Source organism: Cantharellus anzutake, assembly GCF_015039405.1.
Source record: "Cantharellus anzutake strain C23 chromosome Unknown EI90scaffold_99, whole genome shotgun sequence".
Taxonomy (NCBI): Eukaryota; Fungi; Basidiomycota; class Agaricomycetes; order Cantharellales; family Hydnaceae; genus Cantharellus; species Cantharellus anzutake.
This window is the reverse complement of record NW_024067049.1, coordinates 168,607-192,376: the sequence shown is the minus strand read 5'-3', so window position 1 is coordinate 192,376 and position 23,770 is coordinate 168,607. Positions and strand designations below refer to the sequence as shown.

The 23,770-nt window shown below is 49.3% G+C and overlaps 4 protein-coding genes across 4 annotated transcripts; 2 read left to right on the top strand and 2 right to left on the bottom strand.

Annotated features, from left to right (window-relative positions):
- Positions 1-4,782: 4,782 nt before the first annotated feature.
- Positions 4,783-5,563, bottom strand: EI90DRAFT_3133228 (uncharacterized protein; the record flags this gene model as incomplete). Its single annotated transcript, XM_039064559.1, has 3 exons — positions 4,783-5,125; positions 5,157-5,236; positions 5,453-5,563. The coding sequence occupies 3 exons, from the start codon at positions 5,561-5,563 to the stop codon at positions 4,783-4,785; spliced, it is 534 nt and encodes a 177-aa protein (XP_038909712.1).
- A 3,755-nt stretch (positions 5,564-9,318) lies between these two features.
- Positions 9,319-10,514, top strand: EI90DRAFT_3021062 (uncharacterized protein; the record flags this gene model as incomplete). Its single annotated transcript, XM_039057603.1, has 6 exons — positions 9,319-9,403; positions 9,498-9,664; positions 9,706-9,742; positions 9,989-10,352; positions 10,403-10,422; positions 10,471-10,514. The coding sequence occupies 6 exons, from the start codon at positions 9,319-9,321 to the stop codon at positions 10,512-10,514; spliced, it is 717 nt and encodes a 238-aa protein (XP_038909711.1).
- A 4,959-nt stretch (positions 10,515-15,473) lies between these two features.
- On the top strand, positions 15,474-16,339 carry EI90DRAFT_2711738 (uncharacterized protein). Its single transcript, XM_039053503.1, has 4 exons — positions 15,474-15,701; positions 15,836-15,915; positions 16,000-16,081; positions 16,157-16,339. The coding sequence occupies exons 1-4, from the start codon at positions 15,558-15,560 to the stop codon at positions 16,199-16,201; spliced, it is 351 nt and encodes a 116-aa protein (XP_038909710.1). The 5' UTR covers positions 15,474-15,557; the 3' UTR covers positions 16,202-16,339.
- A 1,666-nt stretch (positions 16,340-18,005) lies between these two features.
- EI90DRAFT_3293285 (uncharacterized protein) lies at positions 18,006-19,254 on the bottom strand. Its single transcript, XM_039067371.1, has 6 exons — positions 18,972-19,254; positions 18,761-18,922; positions 18,675-18,699; positions 18,444-18,614; positions 18,287-18,374; positions 18,006-18,235 (listed from the first exon to the last, which is right to left on the bottom strand). Exons 1-6 carry the CDS (start codon positions 19,078-19,080, stop codon positions 18,107-18,109), a joined length of 684 nt encoding a protein of 227 aa, XP_038909709.1. The 5' UTR covers positions 19,081-19,254; the 3' UTR covers positions 18,006-18,106.
- Between the last annotated feature and the right edge of the window lie 4,516 nt (positions 19,255-23,770).

Below are 23,770 nucleotides of genomic sequence, written 5' to 3'. Positions count from 1 at the left end.
AGGAATGGGTCACATGCCCACAACTATACAGCTCCTAGAGTTGTGTAGTGTGACCCGGAGGGAACATCCAGGTGGCAGTGCCCAGTAAGCATGGGAACGTTCTGGGCGAGTTGCTCGCCGCTGTGACCCGTGGGAACATTGTGGGCAAGCTGCTCGCTCAGAAAGTTCCCACGCTATCCCGTGCGCGCATGTACACAACACACAAAGGCAACAACAAGGCAACAGTCAAAGAATAAAAGGGGGTAAAGTAGGTGGGGAGTTGTCAGGGCACACCCGCCTGACCCGGCTCCACCCGGCCCAACCTGACCCGGTACCCCGCCAGTCCACCCTTCCTTACCCCCTCCCCCTTTCCCTTCTTCCCCCTCATCCTCCCCTCCTCAGTTTCTCCTTATCTTACTTCCCCTTTATTCTCTCTTTATTCTACATGGACGACTTTCTCTGTATCAATGTACAACTGACCCATCTGCAGCGCGCCCACCATGTACCCGGCCTGGGCACCTCGGGCGACTTCCCGCTGTGCCCAGCACGCGCGCCTGCACCGGATACCCTTGGGATCTCCCACGGAGACACCCGGGTGGTTACGGCTGTGTGCGAGGGTGACGTGGCATCCGTCATGTGATCCAAGCCGCATGTATATAAACGAACCTGAAGTGGGAACCGAAGAAGTAGCCTTCTTCTCAACTTTCCACTTCAGGTAAGTAGTACAATATTTCTCCTTTAATAATAATAACAACTTTCCACTTCAGTCTAAGTGGCCAGGGACTACTGTCCCACATCGGGCCTGTCAGTACGCACGCCCGATCCGCCCCCCGCCAGGCTCTCGGTCCCGGACGCTATACCCGGACCCCCTCGACCCCGGACGAGTCCCTGACAGGAGTCCGGGGCACCCTAAGGCAGGGTGCTGAACCCTGACAACAACTCGATACGAATTTGGTATCTAAAAATAGGGCTAATTCCTACAATCCCAACGATACCAAAAACATCGCAATTGGTGGAGATTTGACGGAGTTCCATGTTGGAGAAGTTAGGCATGGCAGGTCACGAGTATGTGCAGGCATGGGAATCTCAAGCGGCAACCCAGAATTCCAGCCTCACTTGTTCCCACAGCGTCTGATAAATCGGTAAAAATGCTCATTGGCTGCGTGAGAGTATTCTCCGGCTACATTTCCAATTTCGGCTCTTAATTCCGTAAATCCATTGAGATATCGCCTATTTTCTTATATTTTCATATTTTTGCATCATTTCAGTTATTGACCAATATCCTTTTATTGATACTGTTACCCTTTTTTTTATTATTTCGCCTAATAAGGTATGCAGGTGCCATATGGTACCAATATTTCCCATCAATTATTCTAAAAATAATTGTTCCTTATATCCTGTACATACCGGATTTTGGAAAAGAAGTTCTCCCCTCCCCCAAAATTCTCTAAGGTGCTAGGATGCGCTAGAGTGGGTGTGAGTGAGTGGAATCCAACAGTAGGAATAGGGGCAACTGTCTAGCCCACAACGAGTGGGTAGTAGATTAGTTGAGCCCAGACCTTGCGGAATCCCAGAGAACTCACCACGGAGTTAAGGATCGAGATAAGGAGTATAGTCAAGAAAGTAGGATTTTGGAGAGTTTGTCCCCCACGAGCTGTGTCGGCATAGAGAGCCACGAGCCCTCTTTCAGCGTTGAAGGATGCCTGGTCTGGTGGCGTCACCATCTGGGACACTGCTTTAGACAGTTCTAGGTAGAACTGTTTTAGGCCTTTTTCCGCTTCGTATTTAACGTTGCAGTACTTCTTTGTCGCATTCAACGTGGCAGAGGCTTTAATGAAGGTTCTCATCAATATGTTGAGAACTTCGAGGAACATGCCCTTGTCTCCTCTCAGGAGGGTTTCGTCTCGGAGTCTTATTCTGAGGTCAGACGTGGGTCCCCCTAATCCCCGAATCAAGCAGTCCAGATGGACTTCGTCGAATTGGGGGCCTTTGCATCCTCATGAGGCGAGGAATCCCAGTAGTTCTGTGAACCACTGCCAGAACGATTCCATGTCGTTCTCCCCTGACCATTTCTTGTCAGGAAAAGCCAGCCCATTTTTTAGGGCTTCAGGCTTCACTCCCTCTGGGTAGGGAGTGAGTATTCTCACTTTGGCCATTCTTATGGCCTTTTCGTACCATTTCTCTAGGTACTCCTCTTGCTCCCCTGCCTTCACGGGGTCGCTATCCAATGGAGATCTCTCCTTTGGGGGGGTTTTCGCTGGGGGGAATCTTCCTCGCAGTGTTTCTTTGGTTTCAGGCGAATTCGCCTGAAGTTGTATTTGGATTCTCTCATTGTTTTGAGAGAGTGTGGTTGAGTTACCTCTCTGTTTGAGAGGTCCGTCGAAGGTGGGCGTTTGGCCGAACCTTTGGTACGTGCCGATTCTCCTCCTAATTTCTGAATGATGCCTTCTTTCGGCATTGTCTTCTCCTATCCTTGGGAGAAGGATCTCCTTAGCATCTCTGTCGAGTCGCTGATGGTATTCCAGTGTGCTTTCACTGGTGGTTCTTTTCGTGAATTTTTCATGAGTTCTGTTTTTGTCCTGGCCCATGGCCCAGGGGTATTTTTTTTGTTTCCTCACTATTTTGTGAGAAGTTTATCTCCTTCAGCAAGTCCGTCTGCTTGCTGATTTTTTCAGTCAACGCATCGATTGCGTTGGCCATTCTTTCTAGAGTTATCTCTAGACAAGCCATACTATTGTGGTTCGTTTCCTCGATCTTTTTTTGGATCGAGTTTATTGCATTTATTATGCATGATTCCTGGTTTTCCAGGAGGAAGTTTGGTTGGGTGAGCAGTGACTCTCCCCAGTTGACATTGCCGCTTCTGGGGGTTCCAGAAGGGGTTCTTGGAGTGAACACTCCACGCTCGCTTTGTTTAGGCGAGGCCGTTGCGGAGGGTGCTTCCCTTTCATAGAGGGGTCTGTTTGCTGGTTTTTCCTTACTTTTCCATAAGGTTTCCTCAGTGAACTCCCTCATTTCGGTTTGCCTCCTCTTCATTATCTCGGAGACCTCCTCCGAGGTTGGCGACCTTGCCTTGTCTGGCATGGCGTGGGGTAGTGTAAACAGCGGAAGTTCTTTTGGAGCTTCTGCGCTCTGGGAGATCCTGCTCTCAGGGTGTTTTTTTGCACCTTCTCAGGCTTCCAGCCTGAGAAGAAGTTGGTCTTCGCTTTCCATCCTCCATTTGGATGGAACCTGGAACAAGTCCAGTAGTTTTTCGGATAGCCGACACGGAGGCTCTTCCCTTTGTCTGCCTTTGGGGCTTGACTTGGGGACATGGGGGAGGACTCCAGGGGATAGTGGGGCCCTGGAGTTTCCTGCAACTCTATCCAATCAGCTTTTTGGGCTGATTGTTCGGTGCTTACATGTTTATTGCGCAAGTCGATCACCTCCTGAGGAGGTGAGGGATCTTCCCCAGCTTGAGTTAGATCAGTATGTCGTGGAGTTCTAGGGGTATTGGGCCCTGCACTTACTCCACGTAAGTTTCTAAAACCTTCAGGGGCCAGCCCTGAGGTGGTTGCTTTTACCGGATCGTGTTGATCCTCGTCGTTGTCTGACAACAGCTGTTTATTTGAATCTCCCATGATGGGAGATTGCGGTTTCTTAATGAACCGCGAGTCTGGCTCAGTGCCCAAAACTATTCAACTGACCACCCAACCAAGAAGCCGGACCATAAGTGGCTGGGCCCCTTCAAGGTCGTCAAAGTCGTCTCCCTGGCTGCTGTCAAGCTCCAGCTCACCGCATGGCAGAAGGGAGTACACCCAGTCGTATCCATGATGAACATAAGACCCTACCGCCTGGATGAGATTGCAGAGCGACCCCCCGACCCCCACCTGGGCCCAGAACTCGTAGATGGAGAGGAGGAATATGAAGTGGAGAAAATACTGGACTCTAAGTGGTTAGGCCAGAAGCTCTGGTATTTAGTAAAGTTCGCTGGCTGGCCAAACTCAGAGAATGAATGGCTCCCTCGAGACCAACTAATCCACACCCCTGACCGGATCGAGGAGTTCCACCAAACACACCCCCATGCCCCAGGAAGGGAGAGAACGAACCCCCTGGCTGCTTTGAGGTGAAGCGGCTGAAGGAGGGGGTGATGTCAGGGCACACCCACCTGACCCGGCTCCACCTGCCCTCACCCTGTATCCTGCTTACCCTTATTCCTCACCCTTCATCACTGTTCCTCATTTCTTGTCCTTCCTTTTGTTCTTTTGTTCTTTGTTCTATCTTTATCCACATGGACGACCTTTCCCCATATCTATGTATTATTGACCCACCCACGATGCATGCACAACACACCTAGCCCAGGACGACCTGGATGGCCTCATGGTGCAACCCAGCACACACACATGCAGCACACACCCTCATGTGACCCAAGCCACATGTACATAAAAGTACCTGGGGTGGGAACCGAAGAAGTAACCTTCTTCTCACTATTCTCACTTCAGGTAAGTAGCATAGTTTCCCCTTTTAATAACAACTCACTATTCCCACTTCAGTCTGAGTGGGGGTATGGGCTAGGTCAGGGTGTATGCCCTGACATCCACACCCCACAAGGGCCTCAGTGCCGGACGTTACACCTGGGCCCCCTCAACCCCGGACATGTCCCTGACACAAGGGTTACCAAGGGGAAGGAGAAGTAAATAGAAAGAATCCACAGGACAAATATAGATTAGGCAAAAAGCCTGAGTTACGTCTGAAGTTTGTGGAGTGGGAGAATTAGAAACCAACTGAATGGTAAGGCCTGGGCCCATCTATGAATGAGCAGGGGAACTACAAGGGGAGACATCCAGAAGAGTCCAGAGCCCGGAAGTCATAGTCCGGAATATTGGTGTTGTAGGAAATATCAAATGATAAAACAATAAGGAATAACGTGACCAGAGGTAAGGTAGGAGTGGGGAGGTACCGGAGGTACACAACTGGAGGTGCCAGAGGTGTGGAGACCAGAAGTAAGAAGGAGGGTGGATAGACAACTTGAGGGTTACCAACAACAAGTAGGTGACCGAGGTCCATATCCTTTGAACAAGAGGTCTGAGGAGGTGGAGGTGTGGTAGGGGAGGCCCGGAGGTAGGAGGTCCAGAAAGAGGAGTGAGAGTTGAGGTATGTCCTGAGGTTCCTGACAGCTTGTCAGTACTCTAGTAACTTACCAGAACAATGTAGGAGTTCCAGAGGTGGTGCGGATGCAGATGGGAGGAAGGGCAGAAGAGAGTCGAAGGAGGAGGTAGTCCTAGGATCGTTGGCATCGACTGGAGGCAGCAGAGAGAGATTGGGAGGGCTGGTGGAGGTTATAGGAGTCGTCTAGGACCAGGGCAGAGGGAGGTGGAAGATCTGGGATATGACAGTTGTCAGATATGTACAAGAGGGGCTCTCTAAACTATCTAACTCGTTCCTTTCTTGCTATATATACAGAGGGAAACAGGTTATGTAAGCGGTAACACCTTACATTCCCATAATGGGCATATTGGGCTGTGATCTCATGTGCATCGATTTGTCCATCATCTGCCATGTCTCTGAAGCAAAGGCTCCATGACATCATTGCAGCAGGAGGTGACATCACGGTTCCAGTTCTCACTGCAGTCAATTCTGCATCAGGTGTGCTCCCTCCCTTACAGGCTGCCACTGGGGCAGCACTCTTTGTCCTCAATGAGGTCAAAGTTCATAGCGATTTACACCGAGTTTGGGATGGAAGTTGACAGTCTGGAATGTGTAGAAGTTCAAAGAGAGCAAGGAGGAATGGGAATGTTTCGGGAGATATGTTGTAGATGCAACAGCCCATGTGGTGGTGGCCCTCGACTCATATGATCTGTCTAGCAAAGGAGCGTGGATGGGGAACATTACAAAGCTTGACCAGTAAATAGCATTTGTTCTGTGTCCTCTGTCAGGGCACGGCCTAACCGGCTACTCTGACTCCCTATGCCGGAAGGGAGTTGCCGTAAGACAATCCGGAGTGATCCGAAGAATGCAGGTAATCTCGATTATCCGAATGAATAGCTATCTTTTCATGTCATCATTCTATCAGCTGTTCCTTATCTCGTTTGTAGCTGTGCTCTAGTGGATAGCGGTATCCATGTATATAAGCCCTATCTCCGCTGAAGGTGGCACTTCAGCGTTAACAACGACTAGGATTCTCGGGAACACCTTTATCATCGTGAACTGACATGCAGTCCCTGACATCCTCACCATTGTGTAACATGTGTGTTTGAAAGGGCATTGGAGTGCATTCAAACTGAAATCGGTAGGCTATGTGGAAAGATGGAAAGGCGGTCCGGCATCCACAATTTCCACTTCCTCTCTCATGTGAAGAATTCTGGCAGGATCAACGATTTGAAGAGGGATCTTGATGAGGCCTTGACATTATTCCAGGTAATTACACTTGATCCTTGTGGTAATGTTGCAACTCAGAACTCATTATCACAACTGCACAGCTGGGGATGAACTCGACAATAGGAAACTATCAAGATCGGTGAAATCATACAATCGAGAATTCTTCTGTTCTGGATAAGCTCCAATATCCTGCCGTTGCCCATCATGGTTCAACTCAGGCATGTTTGGAAGGCACCAGGACTGGCTTGATTGAGCACATTATGACCTGGTATTGTAACACGGAGAATAGTGAGAAGTGCATCCTACTTGTCAGAAACCCTGAAAGAGGGGGAATGTGAATCTGAATGCAGGTGGGGCTCAACTAGAGGGGTTCCGAGAGCTCCAGTAGCTTCTCCAGGAAGCCGAGTCTGCTGGGTTGTACAAGAGGCTCTAAGAAGGACACGGCCTCAGCAACTTGGAGGGAGCACTGTGCCTCCGTTACTTCTCAGTTAGTCCTTTCATTTCAGATGTCTGAGGTATCTTGTAGAAGGGCGTCAGGAATCACTCATAGGGGAACTTGGGGTATTCTTAGTCGAGATTAGAACTGGCATACAACGGGTTCTAATCTACACGTATATATAGAGGGAGGAGAAGGACTTTAGTCAAAGTCTGAGTGGTACCGACAGATACCGAAAGGTACTGAACGATATTCGTTGATGGGAAACTGAGATGTCAGGTCGAGGAAGGCAGAGTAGGAAGCCTGGGAATAAAAAAGAAATGGGTTATGGGTAATCCATTTCTTTCCGTCCTTATAGACGACTTGGAATCATCAACCTCGTGTATGTAGGGTGACCTAGTCGTGTAATGAGTATTGTCCGATAGCCTTGGAGCTTTTGACAGAAAGCTGGGACCTCACGGTGAATGGGAGTCTGCTATGACAGATACTTGGCACTCGTTATGTGAGCATACCATGCGCGGGTGTATAGGGTCACAGGCAAAGGGGATATCCAGAACTGGACCAGTCGAGGACAAAGGGCTAGCGGGTACTTGGCGCTCGAGGGAGCATACCGGTAGCGAGTGGTATAACAGCTCCTTGAGGGGGCTTCCTGAGATCTGGTTGACAGGTACTTGGCACCCAGATGGGCGTACCGGCAACGAGTGAGATTCCAGCTCCTTGAGGGAGCTACTTGAGGCTGGGTTGACAGATACTTGGCGCCCAGATGGGCGTACCGGCAATGGGATATGAGACCATTCGTTTGGTGAACGGTCTGTATTCATGTCAACGGGTACTTGGCGCTCGTATGAGCATACCAGTGACGGAGGGGTTAGTCGATCATAGGTCGAACAACACGTGGTGGGATCGACGGCTACTTGGCGCTCACGAGAGCATACCGATGATGAGGGGAACAGGCTTGTATCGAATACCACTCCATCCATAGAGTTAACCAGATGCTCACCGTAAGGTGAGACAGATGTGAGCCCAGTACCTGGGCAAGCGATGTGAGTCATAACAGAAGGCGTTCACGCATACCTGAGTTGAGTCACACGCAAACTTGACGATCCATGGCCAGAGTTGTCATCCTCGGTAGGGATGACCCATATAGATGGTGACCGAGACATATACAATCTTACACAGATATTACAGTGTTAGCACAAGGAGGTTTACAATTGTTGCACAGAAGGTGAGGGTGTGTTATTCATTAAGTTCCGTCTTTTTCGGCTGTAGCCGTACATGAACGTGACGCTAACTATTGAATAAGAAATGATCGCGAGAAATCTCGCGAAATTGAATAAATAATCCAGCCAGCACCAAAACCCAATAAGGGAAAGCTTAGCACGGAGTGAGTGTGTAAGAAGGGGGGAAGCGGGGAGAATGTAAGGAAGAGATGGGAGGATGTGGAGAAGGAGGACCCGCTGTGGTTGACGTTCAGTCGACACAGTCGCGAGAGATTCCATTCCTATAACAGGAAACTGTTAGACACTGGTCCGGAGTCGGCACCGAAGGTCGCCGATGCGGGCTGCTATTGGCCATGATGGCCGTGATGCCATAGACAAGGCCCGAGGGTAGGGCATTTGGCCTCAGCAACTCTAAAGGGAGTGCTGTGCCCCCTAGCTGTCTCTTGGCCCTCATTTCGGACTCACTGGGGTTGCCTTGTTGGGGTCAGGACTTAGGGGTCGTGGTCACATCGATATTAGAGCTAAGGTACAATAAAGTATCATACAGGATATATATAGGAGGAAGAATGAATGGAAGTGGACCCGGGCCGGAGGCCGAAGGGTCCGGAAGCAAACAAGAATAAGGAGCGGGGTTGGCCACATAGCGGCCGGCAATGACCGAGGGCCAAAACAAACAATAACAGATAAATAAAGGAAGGAGCATAGGGCCGCAATAGCGGCAATGGTATCGTAGCGGCGCTGGACTCGGAGTTGGGCCGGAGTTGGGCGCGGGGATGATAGCGGCCCTGTAGGGGCCAAGTGGGTGGGGTAGGGGAGTCGCGCTGGGCACGGTGCCGGAGGCGGACTCAAGGTGGGGAGGTTGGTGCAGCAGCGGGGGAGTCGGCCAAGTGTAGGGGAGCCTAGGGGCAAGCAGGGGAGTGAGCAGGGAGTCCTCAGGGAGGATAGGGCTGAGGTCGGGGCTCGCGCTCATGCTCGCATAGCGGTAACGGGCTCAGGTGGCATTGGGATGGGCAGCTAATGGGCCGGAATGCATGGCCATGACAGGAACAAGAAATGGGTAAGGGGGAATTAGCTGACTGAATGGAAAGAAGACAACAGTCGGGTTACAAATGGAAGGTGACTAATTTAAGATGACGAGAGCGGGGTCACCAGAGGATAAGGGTAGCCCTGAAGCCGGCATTACATGTCCAAAGAATATTGGGTGACTCCACTAAATGAAATGGGAGGGGGAATGGTTTAGAGGTATGGAACAAAATGTCGGAGGTCTGTTGGGAGGTCTGAGCGAATCCAGGGGTTCTGAATGTTCCGATTCGGGACCGAGCTTCCGGGATGGAGATGGCCAAGGGCAGGTGTGCTGAAGTCCAGGCTGGAGCTGAGACAGTTGGGGAGGAAGGTGTTGTTGGGAAGTGGGGAGGTATGGTGTAGGGGATGATGAGGTTGTTAGGATGGTGTAGTGAGGTGGGAGATTATGGGGTTGGGGTTCCGGGATATGACACTACTGATGACAGTGGTGGCCAGTGCCAGCAAGACATCTCTTGCTCACTTGATTGCAGAGGAGTCCAGCAAAGAAGGGATGTTGCTGCTCAGTTTCTTCTTCAAAGCTGGGGAGCAATCACACCCAGATCATTTGTTCAGTGGAATGGCCCGATCACTCGCAACTGTCAGGGGACAACACGTGAGTGGTCACCTGATACCCCTATTCGATATCGTATGTAGCTGCATCCGCATGTAGCCACATATCCCCTATCATATCGTATGTCATCACATTCCCACATGTCACCGCTGCCCCCATGTCCAGACGTCCCCTTTGTTCCTACTTCATCTCGTTGTCTGCCGTTAGGCGACTTAGCTTCCGGTTGTCTCTCTCTTGCATGTGACTGCTTATGTCATCACTTGTGTATATAAACTCTATGTTCACTGAAGGGTAGAACCTCAACAGTATCAACAACTAGGTTTTTGGGACTCTTCTTATCACAAACTAACACATGAACCCTGACAGCAACACACAACCCAGCGTATCGTTCCTACCTCATATCCACCATCCAGGAAGACCTGACTCTTGCAACTGCCTCTTTCCCAATGCAATTCGAGAAATTAGTGGTGGAGCCTTTCTGCCTGAAGGCATTGCCTTCTGATGGCCCTGGGATGGTCATTATTGATGCCTTGGATGAATGTGAGGAACAAGCTTTCAAATACCTTGCCAAAATACTTTGGGAACAGGTTCCCAAGTTGCCCCCAAGCATCAAATTCTTGGTCACCTCAAGGCAATTTGGCCTTCTTGGTCCTTACCTCTCGAACCATTCCATCATTGGTCATCTCAGTATTAATCTCTCAGATGATACCAACGTTCGAGACTGCAATATGTATGTCCATATGCATGCATCCCCATTCAAAAGACAAACTTAATGATGAGGATAAATTGGTCCAAGACAAGTGGGTGGGTTGTTCATTTGGATCAGTACTGTGTGATGCTATATGCAGAACACCCATCATCCTCCTATGAGGATGCTGGAGGAGCTTCTTGAGAACCGATCAAAGGCCCCCACTGAGGGTGAGATGGATAGGCTGTATGTGAGAGTTCTTGAGAAGTGTGACTGGGGGAATGTGTCAGGGACCGGTCCGGGGTCGAGAGTGTCCGGGTATATCGCCCGGTGCTGAGGGCCCGGTGGGGTGTGAAGCGGGCACGTACAGCAACAGGTCCGGCGCAGGTGGATGTCCCTGAAGTGGGAATGGTGTTAAATATCATTAGAAGGAAAACTACGCTACTTACCTGAAGTGGGAATGGTGAGAAGAAGACTGCTTCTCTGGTTCCCACCCCAGGTATGTTTATATACATGGTGCTCAGGTCACATGAGAGTTGCTACATCGTCCCCATGCACAGCCCCAGCCACCCGGGTATTCCCATGGGGGATCCCGAAGGGATCCGCTGCAGGCACGCGTGCTGGGTGTACCCGGGGGTCATCTGGAGCATCCGGGGCTGGGTGCGTCATGCATGGGTTGTGGGCGGGTTAGTAGTACATCGATCAAGGAAAGTCGTCTGTGTAAATAGAAATAGGAAGAATAGAGAATGAGACAGAGAAGAAATAAGAAGAGGGGGAAGTGGCGGGTGTGCCCTGACAAATGACGATTTTTTGCACAACTATCCGATTGTGATGGGGGCAATCCTAATTGCGCAACAGCCGCTATCAGTTGTGGCTTGGGATGCGATCCTGTTACCACACCTGAAGTCTCCTGTCCACTATACATTAGAAGAACCCTCTCCTCTCATCTCAGGAGTTGGGGATTCTCACGTACCAATTCATGTGTTACATCAATCCTTCTGTGATTTTCTCACAGAGCAAGTTGGTCCACAATCACCAACACTTCATTGGTTTGCAGTGGATGTGAGGAGGGAGAATGCCAAAGTGATTCTGCACTGTATCGATATCATGAATAAGGATCTTTCCTCTGTGGAAGGTTTGGGGTTGATGGAGGAGGGCTTGTCGGAAAAGGCTAAGCTGCCATCTATTGTGGAAGGGACACTGTCAGAACAGCTGTATTATGCATGTTGGTATATCATGCATCACCTCAATCAAGTTCAGGAGCCACTGGAAGTGTTCAATGGGTCATTTCACACATTCCTTGATCAACAAATGGTGCACTGGGCAGAAGTCTGTGTGAGGATGGGGGGTATATTAGTATATCATCATTCCCTGAATGGGCTAAGGTATGAATTATCAACAGCATTCATAACTCATTCTTACCCAGTCATGTTCCTTCAGTTGAGTGCAGATCAAACTTCAAAAGAAGTAATTCAAATGTTGGTCAAAGTATTTGGGAATGTGTGCAGTAATCTTGCATTTGAGTTGGCAAATGACTCTGTTGGGCTCTGTCGTTGCCTTGTGTCTGCAGACCCTGATTCCTACACTACTGATTTGGCTCAATCACTTGGAGATCTCAGTGCATCACTTGCCAACCTTGGACAGCATTCCGAGTCACTCTCTGTGAATGAAGAAAGTGTCGAACTCTTCCACAAGGTAGTTTCCATCAATCAGACTTCATGCACCCTGTCAGAGACCAGATTCGAGATGAGGGAGTGTCTCCATAGCGGAGGGCTTTGGCCTCAGCAACTTCTGCCAAGAGTGCTGTGCCTAGTGACACGTCCGTGCCCTAACTTACTGACTGGCAATCAGAACCGAAGGGGGGTAACTCTAGTTGATTTTATTACTGGGGTGTAACCTATGTACAAGTGGGATATATATATGGTTACAGCGAAGACGGGTCCGCAATTGGTGGAGCCGAACGGAGTGGAGCTAACGGGGTTTAAACATTAGCCGACTGAATATTACCGACGAGTCGGGTCGCAGGGTTAGTGGAAAGGCAGGCGATAACCCAGAAACGGAAAGGAGGGATAGGCCCGAAGGTGGGCTCTGCAGGGCAGGCGAGTGTATTGCCCAGCGGAGGCGGGGGTGCGCCAGTGGACGTCGGAGCTGTCCGGAAGTCTTTGGGGCTCCGTACTTAGGGAGGTGTAGGTAATAAATTGAAATGAGGGGTGGTGACCATCGAGGGGTACCGAGGGGATTGCGGAATGTGGGAGCTCCGAGGTTAGTGAGGAAGGAGCAGAGTTAGACTGGAGGGATCGGAGGGACCGGAAGTCGATGGCCGGGGATGGATATGACACACCCCTGATTTGGCTTGAGTGCTTGTGAGTCTTAGAATATTGCTCTCCAATCTTGGACAACATTCCAAGGTGCTGTCAGTGATCAAAGAGAGCATCACACTCTGGTGCAAGCTAGTTGCCATCCATCTGACCTCATACACCCCTGATTTTGCTTGAGCGCTCCTGCATCTTGAAACATCACTCACCAGCCTTGGACGGCATTCTGAGGTGCTCTCGGCAAGGAAGTCACATGAGACCTGAGACCTGGGGCCCAGGGCATCCAGCCACATGGAGCATCTGGCACAGTGTCACGGCCCTGCAAAGTCCCCGCCCTTCTACCACTTCTATCATCTGCACCCCCATTCTTGCGCCTGTTACTCACACCCATTAATCGTGCCGTTGTCCACCACTTAGCGGCACCTCCTTCTTTCTCCTGCCACCACTTGAGTTCCTCAGCCATTTGACCGATGCTGTTTTATTCTTATTCATTCGCTTAACTTACTAGTGGTCGATACTGTCGCCGCTGATCCACTCCTTATTGACATTTGGTTTATTCCTTTATTGACACTTGGTTATTCCTTTATTGACATTTGATTTATTTGTATATTGACATTCTGATCCACCACCATATTGGCACCTAGATTGTCAGCCTATTCATTCTGCCTCCCAACTTCGCTGTCCTCTGTTCCATTCATTTCTTCTGTTCCATTTCCCTGGTCCTCATCGCTCTTTTAGTTTTGTTGTGCTTACCATCCTGCTCCTGTCCCGCACTGGACCGACCGGCCCCTTCTCTGTTCTCCTTTCGTACTTATACTTGTAGTTTACTGTCGATGTACCTCAGTTCGAATATCAACTAGAAATCCCCCCAAAGTACTCTCATCTTAAGTTTGCCTCTAAGTTTCATCCCTGCCTGAGTAACGTCGCCGCAAGGTCCTTCTGCTACCCTGAAATATGGGACAGCCTAGAACGCGTGGTGCAATGCTCCAGCTGAGTCATAGCCAAAGTCCCATCTCCCAAGATGCCTTGCAACGGAGTTGCACATTAGCTAAGTGAACACTCACGCCGCCGCACTCCGCTCCGCTTCCTGCGATCACCTTGAATACAGTTTCTGACACACAGGGCATGTGTGGGAAGTGCAATGGCACATGTGGGTGCAGGTGTGGGTGCAAGTGTGGGTGTGGATGCAGGTATGGGCTAGGTCAGGGTGTATGCCCTGACAGTTTTCCCATGTTAGCTAGACAGAGTTAACGGTTTGTTGATGCAAGGGCAATGAGTTTGGGTGCTTAAGCACCACATTTAGGGGGAGTTCTATGGTGCCATTGGAGTTTCCATTCAAATCCTGATTTTGGTAGTGGGTGACTCCACCCCAGATCACTTCCATCAAAATCGAAACCAGCAGATTTTTTTTTTGCACTTTGCTGTAATGCATCTAGAACTCCATAGCAACCAAGCCAAATCTGGAGTGTGTAGATTTCCCACTAACCACTATCATGCACCAGTTCCTCATCAGCAAATGGTCCATGTTCAGTTTGGCCACTTCTGTTGGATATGTCCACCAGAAGTGGCCAAACTGGCCAAACTGGCCAAAGTGCCCAAAGTAAAATAAACTAGGTCCCTCCAATTCAATTTCAGGGCCAAACTTAATTGTTTTGAGTGGTACAACTGTGGGAATTGTGCTTGGAGCCATTGAGTTCAGCCCTGAAATTGAATTGGAGGGACCTAGTTTATTTTACTTTGGGCACTTTGGCCAGTTTGGCCAGTTTGGCCACTTCTGGTGGACATATCCAACAGAAGTGGCCAAACTGAACATGGACCATTTGCTGATGCTTTCGATCGCTGAACTGCCCAAGTTCTTGAAGTGATACAAAAAAATAAGCGCCCCAGCCAGATCTGGGGCCTATGGACAAAAGCCAGCTGTGTTCTGTTGCCAGCAGTGGAGTTGGCCGAATTCATTGCACAGCCTCAGAGTCAATTTTGGGCGGCCACAGAGTAGAGCAACTACTTAGTGCATGTTACACACGAAGCCGTTTGAATGAGATACCGCGTCTCATTCAAATGCATCTCATTCCGAATTTGCTCTGTTATGATCAGCCTGAAGAGTATAACTGTACAAGACAAACGTGGAGACTAGTGATGTTGTCGCTGGTGCACAAGAATGAGATATCGTAAGGTCCAAAAATTTGTGTTTTATAGTCAGGCACTATGAATGCGCACTGACTTTAGCAACAACTGACCTGAAAAGGTAAATCTTAGCGCCGCAAGACTCAAGACCAAAAACGTGAGTTGGCCTCAGCGTACGCTTGAATCCCAAGAAATCTAATAAAGAGTCTCATGGGATCTCACTTCGCTTCATTGATTCATCTGCTTGCCAAAAGAATCAGCTTTGTTCCTCGCTCAAAAGCAGTTCCGGTCTACTGAACTTGTTACTTGCACGTTTTATTGCCATTGGATCGGGAGAGTTGGGACTCGTTTATCAGACACACTCCTTACAATGAGGCTGCCTCAACCAATTGTTACCCGTGTAGTGTCCGAGAATGGGCTGAATCTAATTGAATCTGATTTTGGACTCCTTATAAGGCTTCGTTCGGTATGAAGAAACAGGTAACTTTCGAATTAAAAAACGGGCAAAAGAAACCTGTTTCTTCCAGTTTTTCAATTCAATATTTACCTGTTTCTTTTTTCTACCTAAAGAAACATGCAATTTGTGTATTAAGAAACAGACCAAAGAAACCTGTTTCTTCATACCGAACGAAGCCTTAAGAACGTTCTTCAATCCGGACGCTTCTCCCCGTATTCGGCGAGGCACTGTGCTCTGGCTGTTGCTGCCGGTCCTTTATTTCCCCCTCCTGACCTCCATAACCTTTTCTCTACTCGCTGGGTTCATCTTAGTTCATCACTGTGCCTGATAGAGGTGGAGATTGACACAGCGATGGCAAGGCTCTTATCGTTTCCCTGGGCGCAAAGTGCCCTTCTTTTCTTGTTCTGTGCTCGGATTAGTTTGGCGTGTATTATGAACGTCCCGATGAAGATTACGAGTGGAGTCCCATTCCAAGTGTCCTGGGCGGCCTGTGAGGTGGGCTCTATGTATTGATCCCAGCAGGGTCGAGTTCGACTGACCCAATTTTTCCAAACCATATGTACTTTGTATGGGCACGTTGCTGCCTCTCGAACTGGTGCCGGACAACACGACTATGCTCTTTGGTGCAGACACCCGTCACGGTCAAGGTTTGGGATCAAAATAACAATCTCTTGAAGAATGCTATAGTCTCCGGGTCCAGTTTCACATAGTACGCCGATCAGACCCGTTGCCTTTCCGCCCAGTGGCCGCAACCAAACGCCCTACTCACATTGCTTCGCATCCCACTGCGCAGCACTGTCACTACTAGTGCAGTGTCCTTCTCTGTGACAGATGCAACTGGGCTCGAAGTGACAACTATCCCACTTGTAGTCAACGTTCGTAAGCTACGCTCCTTCCTGTTTGCCACGCACTCCCAACCGTTGTCTCAAACCTTTATGCATGTACAATAGCCGAATCCACTAACTTCGCACTCGGTTAGCTCGGTTAGCATCTAAACTTTGGCGAAGAGTCCGATGGAGTTTACATCGTTAGACTTTCTTTTCGCTTTCAATAGTCTGTGAGCAGTCATACGACGTCATCGGATGACACAACGACGACGGCGAGCACAAGCTCATCGCCTACATCCACAAACTCTCTTCCTTCCAGCACTGGCTCTTCAACCACCTCCTATGATTTCTCCACTCCCTTCCTTCTCCCCCACTCCCATCCTCGGCCTCCTCCTATTTCCATAGGACTTATAGTGGTTGCTGCTGCCGTGGGGCTTCTTGGCCTACTCCTGGTGGTAATCCTCATTGTTCTTCTTATTAATTCGTGGCTTACATGTCGGGAGCCGAGAGAGGGACCTAAATATGACAAGGTGAAAGGGGATGAGGAGCAAGCGCCGGGGAAGTGCGAGAGGAAGCGCGAGAAGAAGGGCAAGAGGGAACGCAAGAGGGAGGGCTATATGGAGAGCAAGAAGGAACGCAAGAGGGGGGGCGGGAGGGCAAGAGGGAACGCAGGAGGGAACGCAGGAGGGAACGCAGGAGGGAATGCAAGAGGGGCGTGGGAGGGAGGAGCACGTAGATTAACAGAGGGATAAGAAATGATGTAGATGTGTGTTGGAGGGGAGGGAATGCTTATTCATATGTTTGCTTGGGCGATCCAATGTTTACCTACTTCCGGGGATTGGTATTATGTTTTTTCTATCTTTCTTAGCTACAACTATAGCATGTACAAACGAATTACGAAGAAGCAATTGTCAAATAAAATGCTTTGATGAGATCACAGTTCAAACCAACTTGCTGTATTTTCTACGAAGCCGTGGAGGGCGATTAATTTGGCCCGTATAAGTAATTGTGGACGTGTGGCTGATCAAGGTGTGCAAAGTTGGTCAAGTGCTAGTCAGATCCTGCTGGAGCCCCTTTGTGTTGAGGATATCTATTTATTTAAGGTGCACATTGACACGCACGCTGTAGTCGCAATGGTCTTATCAATATGAAAATAGTACCTGTTAATTCTTCCCCCAAGGATCAACAATAGCTCCACAATAAAGAAGAAGACGCTTACGTTGAATATTTGATACCACGCATCTCTTCTATTGTCACTGAGGGTGGATCATAACTGGACTCTCGATCGCACGGGAACGTAGCTGCTATCGCTGCAAGTTGTGGCGCAAAATGAACGTGTTTGCCATTCAAATCCCTTCATCTAACTTTTTACCAACTTTCATATCCCGATCATACTATGTACCGGCACGATTCTACAAACAATCCGCGCATTACATAGGTGTGCCGTCTCCAACTGCGTTTTCGCTAGCTGTCACAGCTCTCCCGGCCAAACGAACCGACATCAAAGATTTCAATGAAGCCACAAGGGATTTCGATTCCTGGCTTGTATCAGCGATGTGCCTGAGTGACCAAGTCCCAGAAGCGCCTGGATGTATCCGAGAACGAGGGTAATGTTGTCGATGCAACATGCGGCAGAAGGACATCCCAGATATATGTTCGGGTCTTGTTCCACGTTGTGCACTGGGCGTGCCAATCGTGATGTACAAGCACGGGTTTTCCTGCCCGCTACGCTGTATGTTTGCTTCGAGCTATTTATTAGATTTCTTGGGATTCAGTACGCTGAGGCCAACTCACGTTGTTGGCGTTGTTGGTGTTGAGTCTTGCGGCGCTAATATTTACCTTTTTGGGTCAGTTGTTGCTCAAGTCAGTGCGCATTCATAGCGCCTGACTATAAAACACGAATTTTTGGACCTTACGACTTTTCCTCAGTTCACGCATAGCGGACTGGAGCGACAACATCGATAGTTTCCACATTCGTCTTATACTATTCTCAATCTCCTGTATGCTTCTCTGGTCGAGCGACTTGCCCTTTGTCGCTTATCTGGGCTTTGTTCTCGGCAGTGTCATGCCATACTAATTTACTTCATCCTTGAGGTAATCTCTTGGTCCCCGGTCGACCCTATCAATACGATCGAAGTGTATGTGATGAATGGCAGGGGAGATTTTCCCAAGGCTATTAGCGATCTCAACGCAAATGGCGAACTTGGAGTCGAGTTAAGGTAGACGACTGGTTCTTATAAAAAAAGCACTTACCACGACTATGATGCCCACGGCAATCACTCCGTTTGAGAAGCGGGACACGACATAGATATAGAACCCTACGATGAATAAGTAAAACCCACTGAGCAAAGAGAGAGTAGGAGAGGTCAGAAGATGAATAAATTCACACTACCCAGGCTATATCACTTACCAAAGGACCAGGGTGAAGCAGCGGCTAAATGAGAAGGCTTTGATATAGTCGAACCCATTTGGTTTAGCTGCGACTGTAGCTTCGACCGGGAAAGGGACATCAACACGGACATCACCCGTAAGGTATAAGTATCGATGTATGACCAGTCGAAGTGCGTCGCGGTGCGCAAAGCTGGTAAGATGATGTTCAGATCCTGCTGTATTAGCTACATTCTTGAGGACATGCACCTACGTCAGCCAGTGTGCACGCCGGCAAGCTGTAAGCAAGACGATATACTATCAATCACTAGACCGGACGCCGAGTTAGAGGGATAATACCGTTTAGGCATGCCACTGTAGATAACAGCACAGCAGCCATTATTGGTCCATTGAACAGGCTGTAGATGGCAGAATTTTTTCTATCATCAGCGAGCGTGATCGCTAATACTTGAGCCTCAACTGCAGTGAGGAGCGTCGCTATTAGCGCCACTGTGTTACTATCTGGGACAGATATAAACAACAAAAGATCGTTTGTAACGCAACCACTAACCGTCGTATAGTCTCCTCCACACCTCTTCAAACCTGTCATCGATAATCTCCCTGATCGAGCGAGGAGGAGAGATGGGGTTCGATTCATCAATGATTGACGTTTGAGACATTCAAGTGAGGGAAAGGGAATACGGTTGGCATTGGCTGGAGAGTTCATATAGGCCATTCCGTTAATCCCGGGTGTATACCGTGTGTCCAGTGTTCGAGTGATTACTTAAACACACCTGAAGCACATCAGAGTTACTATAATATGGATGTACATAAATTAAACTGCTCGCGTTGCTTCGCCCAACTTTAAAACTTCATTCGGTATGAAGAAACAGGTTTCTTTTGCCTGTTTCTTAATTCAAAAGTTACCTGTTTCCCCCTGAGGAAAAGATGAGAGAGAAACCGGTAACTTTGAATTAAGAAACAGGCAAAAGAAACCTGTTTCTTCATACCGAACGAAACCATAGTATTATGATAGGTATAATACTAATAGCATGCAACTTTTTTAATTCTGTTACGTGGCCGAAGTTTCCATCAGAACGATGGGGAAAACAGAAGACATGAAATGGCAGATAGAAACCTATGGATACTCAAATCCAGGGACTGCAAGAACCCGAGAGTTAAAGTTGCACCACTCAGTGCGGTGGCTCGGTTGGGATGGCAGTAGACTCTGGAGATATAATTGTCGGTGTAAACACATGTAAATACACATCGACATGGAATTACCTGCGACAGCAGAGCAGCCGGCATTGTCCTGTTTGGAGGGAATGCATGTGGTCACGTGATATATGAGTGATGGGGTATGAATGTGGCTAATCAGGTTTGACTGAGGTCGTAGCGGGAGACGGCCCAGAGTGTATTGGCAGCAAGCGCGGCAAGACACGCGTGATCCGATCCGCTACTAGTACAAGGGAAGCCAAACAATAAAAACAAGCGACAGCAAATGAGAAAGTTCACAGAAATAACAAGACATGCGTGATCCACTACAAGTACCAGGGAATTCCAAGCAATAACAAGAAACCATGCAATGAAATAAACAGAAACTGTTGGAATAACCATCAGGGATGGAGTAACCTCCCTGGCATAAAGGGTGAGTAGTGTATGGATGCATGCTAGAGGTCCTGGGTTCAATACCAGGCTTGTCCATTTTATGTCATTCATCCAGTCACCTGGTTTACATTAGTTGAATTCATGACATAAGTCTATAGTGCTAGCAACATGAATTTCTTCATGGTGGATAAGCCACGGTACATCAATTTGGAGGCTAACACCCCAAATTGAGGGCGAGTGTTGGAATAACCTGTTGGAGGAAGCACCCTCAGCGCATGTATTTACACATGTTTATATTACTATATAGAATCTTAGAGTTTACTGCCATGTTGTCCAACTGCCATTGACCTGGTATCTTCTACAGGTTATGAGCCCAGGTGGCTTGCCTGGACACCTGAGGTATTAAGGAAATCCGCCTAACTCTCATGGTACAAGCCCTGGTTTTGTGGCTGTTGGTGAAAGTCCTCAAGTTTGAGGCAAGAATTTGCGATAAGTCCCGCTGGGCACGCGCTTATTGAGAAAGTCCTGCTGGGCACACATTAATCAAGAAAGTCCTCAGGCTTGAGGCAGGAACCTGCGATAAGTCCTGCTGGGCCCACATCGATTTTGGAAAGTCCTATTTATTAGGCACCGGTAATCTCAAAGCCCATGGGACATGGCACTTTATTGCTGTAATGTCAGGGGACCCCGGGTCCCCATGACCCCTCTCTATGGCCCACAGGCTAACCTGTAACAGCAGCCCATCTCAGGGCATAACACTACTGTGGGTAAGAAAGTGAGAAGAGGGTTAACTTCTCACTTTCCCACAGTGGCCCAATATGGCGAAAACTTCCGGGGATACCCGGAAGTCACATGAAGAGTGGGAACCGGGCCCGGAGCATGTGGCACATGGAGCATGCGGGGCAGAGCACACAAGTGGGTGCAGGTCCGGGTCCAGATGCGGGTCCGGGTCCGGGCCAGTCAGGGTGTGTGCCCTGACATGTAAGCCCTTAGACAGGCATGCAATGTTTACCTCACATTTTCCTCTCACCCCCTCCTTGCCATGTCATCACCTCTCTTTAATTTTTCTCACACCTCATCGCACCACTGTTATTCAGAGGGTGAAAATTTTACACTCCTTCCTCATTCAATCATCATGCCAGCCACCACCCCATTCGACAAACTAAGTGATGACAATTATACAGCCTGGTCCCAGTACATGAAGGCTGACTTAGTCCAGAAGAAACTCTGGGGCTATGTTTCTGGAGATTGTCAGAGTCTGGAATATTGTTGGAGTTGGGCAGACTGTCAGAGTCGGAACACTGTCAGAAGGTGGATAGAAGACGGATTGGGTTCTGTCTGAGTTGAGGTCGGAGGTGATGCAGAGGTCTGTTGGAGCGTGCACATGGATATGCAGGCAGAAATATGCCGCACATCTGGAAGCGCTGTTCAAGGCTAGCAGAGTGGGATCGCAGCCTCAGCGACTCAGGTGGAGCGCTGTGCCCCAAGCTTGATGTTTGGGGAAGATCCCGTATTTACAGATTGGCACTTACAGCAGACTTCAAACAAGACTTGTGGGCAGAGTGGACCTGTAGGAGGAGCACGGACTCAGAGGGGGGGAAGCCCCCTTTGCAGAAGGAGGGACTCAGACCAGACAGGGGGGGTACTCTAGTTGATTTCAGACTGAGGTCCCCAAAAGTATTTACAAGGTATAAGTAGGTAAGAGAAATCAAAAGAGGGACCAGTCGGTCTGGTGCGGAAATAAGCGGAAATGAGCGGGGACTTGTCAAACTAAACCAAGGACGAGAACCCAGGAAATGGGAGGCAAGGAATGAATAAAGTCAAAGTGGATCAAGTACCAATATTGACAGATTAAATGAATGAGTAGGAAAGTGCAATAGCACACGGATCAAGTGCCAATATTGGCAAGTTAAGCAAATAAAATGGGTGAACATAATAGGCACTCGGCAAGGAATGAATGGTATGTTGCCAAGTGACAAAAATGGCCAGAGGACAAAAGTGGAGGTCAGTGCGCAGTGCCGATACAAGTCCGCAAATAAGCGGGGTCGGTGCAGTGCCAACACAAGTCTGTGAACAGAGGTTGATCTGTCAGTACTGTCACACAAGGACAGCATGAAGGCCAACAGAGGTACAGAGGGGAGTGGGAGTGTTGACCTGACCAGAGGTGTCAAGGGCAACCAGAAGTGGGCAGAGGGTGCGGAATGCACGGAAGCGGTGCATGGCTGTGACCACACAGTGGGAAGCAATGAGTGTGGTTCAGATGGAGACAAGGCTGGCATAGGAACTGGAGGGACTGAATGCCAGGAGCACCAAGGGCTCGGGAACTGGAGGTAAGGCCGGAATGCTGGCAGGGTCTAGGTTCTGATTGTTGGCCAAGTCTCATGCAATAAGGCAGGGGGCCAGACATCGGGTTGGGGGCTGGTTAGGATGGGTTTCGGGTCGGTGGTTTTGCCTATCAGCATTGGTTTGCCGCTGACGGAGCCCCAGGATTTGTCGGTCATGACAGAGATATACCCTGACCACTTGGAAGTGCACATCACAGGACTGTTCAGGCCTGGCAAGAAAAGCACGATATTGCTGCAGCTGAGATTCTACTCAATGTCTCCCCAAAATATATCGGTCATTGTGATGACACTGATGTGCCTGGAACCTGGAACAAACTCAGAACCATATTCCGCACAGAGGGCAGTAGCTCTATTGCTGCACTCCATTATCAATTCAATTCTATGTGTATGTGCTACAATGGGACCACAATGCAAGAATGGATTACCAAAGTCGAAGATGCTGTGCGTCATCTTGAAGATGTCCCCCATGATCCCAATTGATATCATCAACATCCTAATTCGCAATCTCCCAGAATCATACTCCCCCCTGATCATCGTTGTTGATACTCTGTTGGATGACCCCCTCCAACCCGTGGACTCTACAACCATTCAAGATGTCATCAGGCGACTTCTAAATGAGGAAATTCGCCTTGCTAACACTACACATGATGGAGAACCCTGGGCTGCCAAAGTGTCAGGGCACACCCGCCTGACCCGGCTCCACCCGGCCCAACCTGACCCGGTACCCTGCTGGTCCACCCTTCCTTACCTCCTCCCCCTTTCCCTTCTTCCCCCCTCTGTCAGGGCACGCTGCCGCCGCCGCTGCCACCACCGCCACCTCCTTTTCCTTTTGTCTCATCCCCTCATTCTCTCTTCTTTCCTTCTTCTCTTTTTCTATCTTTATACAGACAACCTCTCTTTCTTTCCTACCCTTGTAGCATGGATGCGTCCGACGCTGAGCACCCTGTAGGGGCACCGCAACGCCGGATGCGCCGCGCACTTCTACTTGTACTCCCCCTCCAACACTCAGGATCGACCGCGGAACCACCCATGGTAACCCGGCTTCGTCCGAGGGTGACGTGGCAACCCCACGTGACCCATTCACACATGTATATAAACTAAGCCGAAGCAGGACCGAAGAAGTAACCTTCTTCTCATTTCCCGCTTCAGGCAAGTACCCTAATTTAGTCTGGCTTCCCACCCTAATAACAATACATTTCCCGCTTCAGCCTAAGAAGCCACACAGGGACATAAGCCCGAGTAAGGGCTATCCACTATACGGTCTCACCGCCCCGCCGCCGTCCGGGCCGCTAGCGCCGAGCGTTACGCCGCTACCTCTGCCTTCCTCGAGCCGTCCCTGACAGCAGAAGAAGGTTTCAACCTAATCTCCCCCACCTCCTCCAGCATGGTGACCGAAGAGCAGTACCAGGACCTGCTG

Excerpts from the sequence above, each read along its gene's own strand:
- EI90DRAFT_2711738 (XM_039053503.1), top strand. The coding sequence starts at position 15,558 with ATGGCAAGGCTCTTATCGTTTCCCTGGGCGCAAAGTGCCCTTCTTTTC. Across the intron at positions 15,916-15,999 it reads TCCGGGTCCAGTTTCACATA|CACTGTCACTACTAGTGCAG; the intron begins GTACGCCGATCA and ends CCCACTGCGCAG. Across the intron at positions 16,082-16,156 it reads CTATCCCACTTGTAGTCAAC|CCGAATCCACTAACTTCGCA; the intron begins GTTCGTAAGCTA and ends CATGTACAATAG.
- EI90DRAFT_3293285 (XM_039067371.1), bottom strand. The coding sequence starts at position 19,080 with ATGTCTCAAACGTCAATCATTGATGAATCGAACCCCATCTCTCCTCCT. Across the intron at positions 18,615-18,674 it reads CGGCGTGCACACTGGCTGAC|CTTTGCGCACCGCGACGCAC; the intron begins GTAGGTGCATGT and ends TCATCTTACCAG. Across the intron at positions 18,236-18,286 it reads CCGTGGGCATCATAGTCGTG|TTCGCCATTTGCGTTGAGAT; the intron begins GTAAGTGCTTTT and ends CTCGACTCCAAG.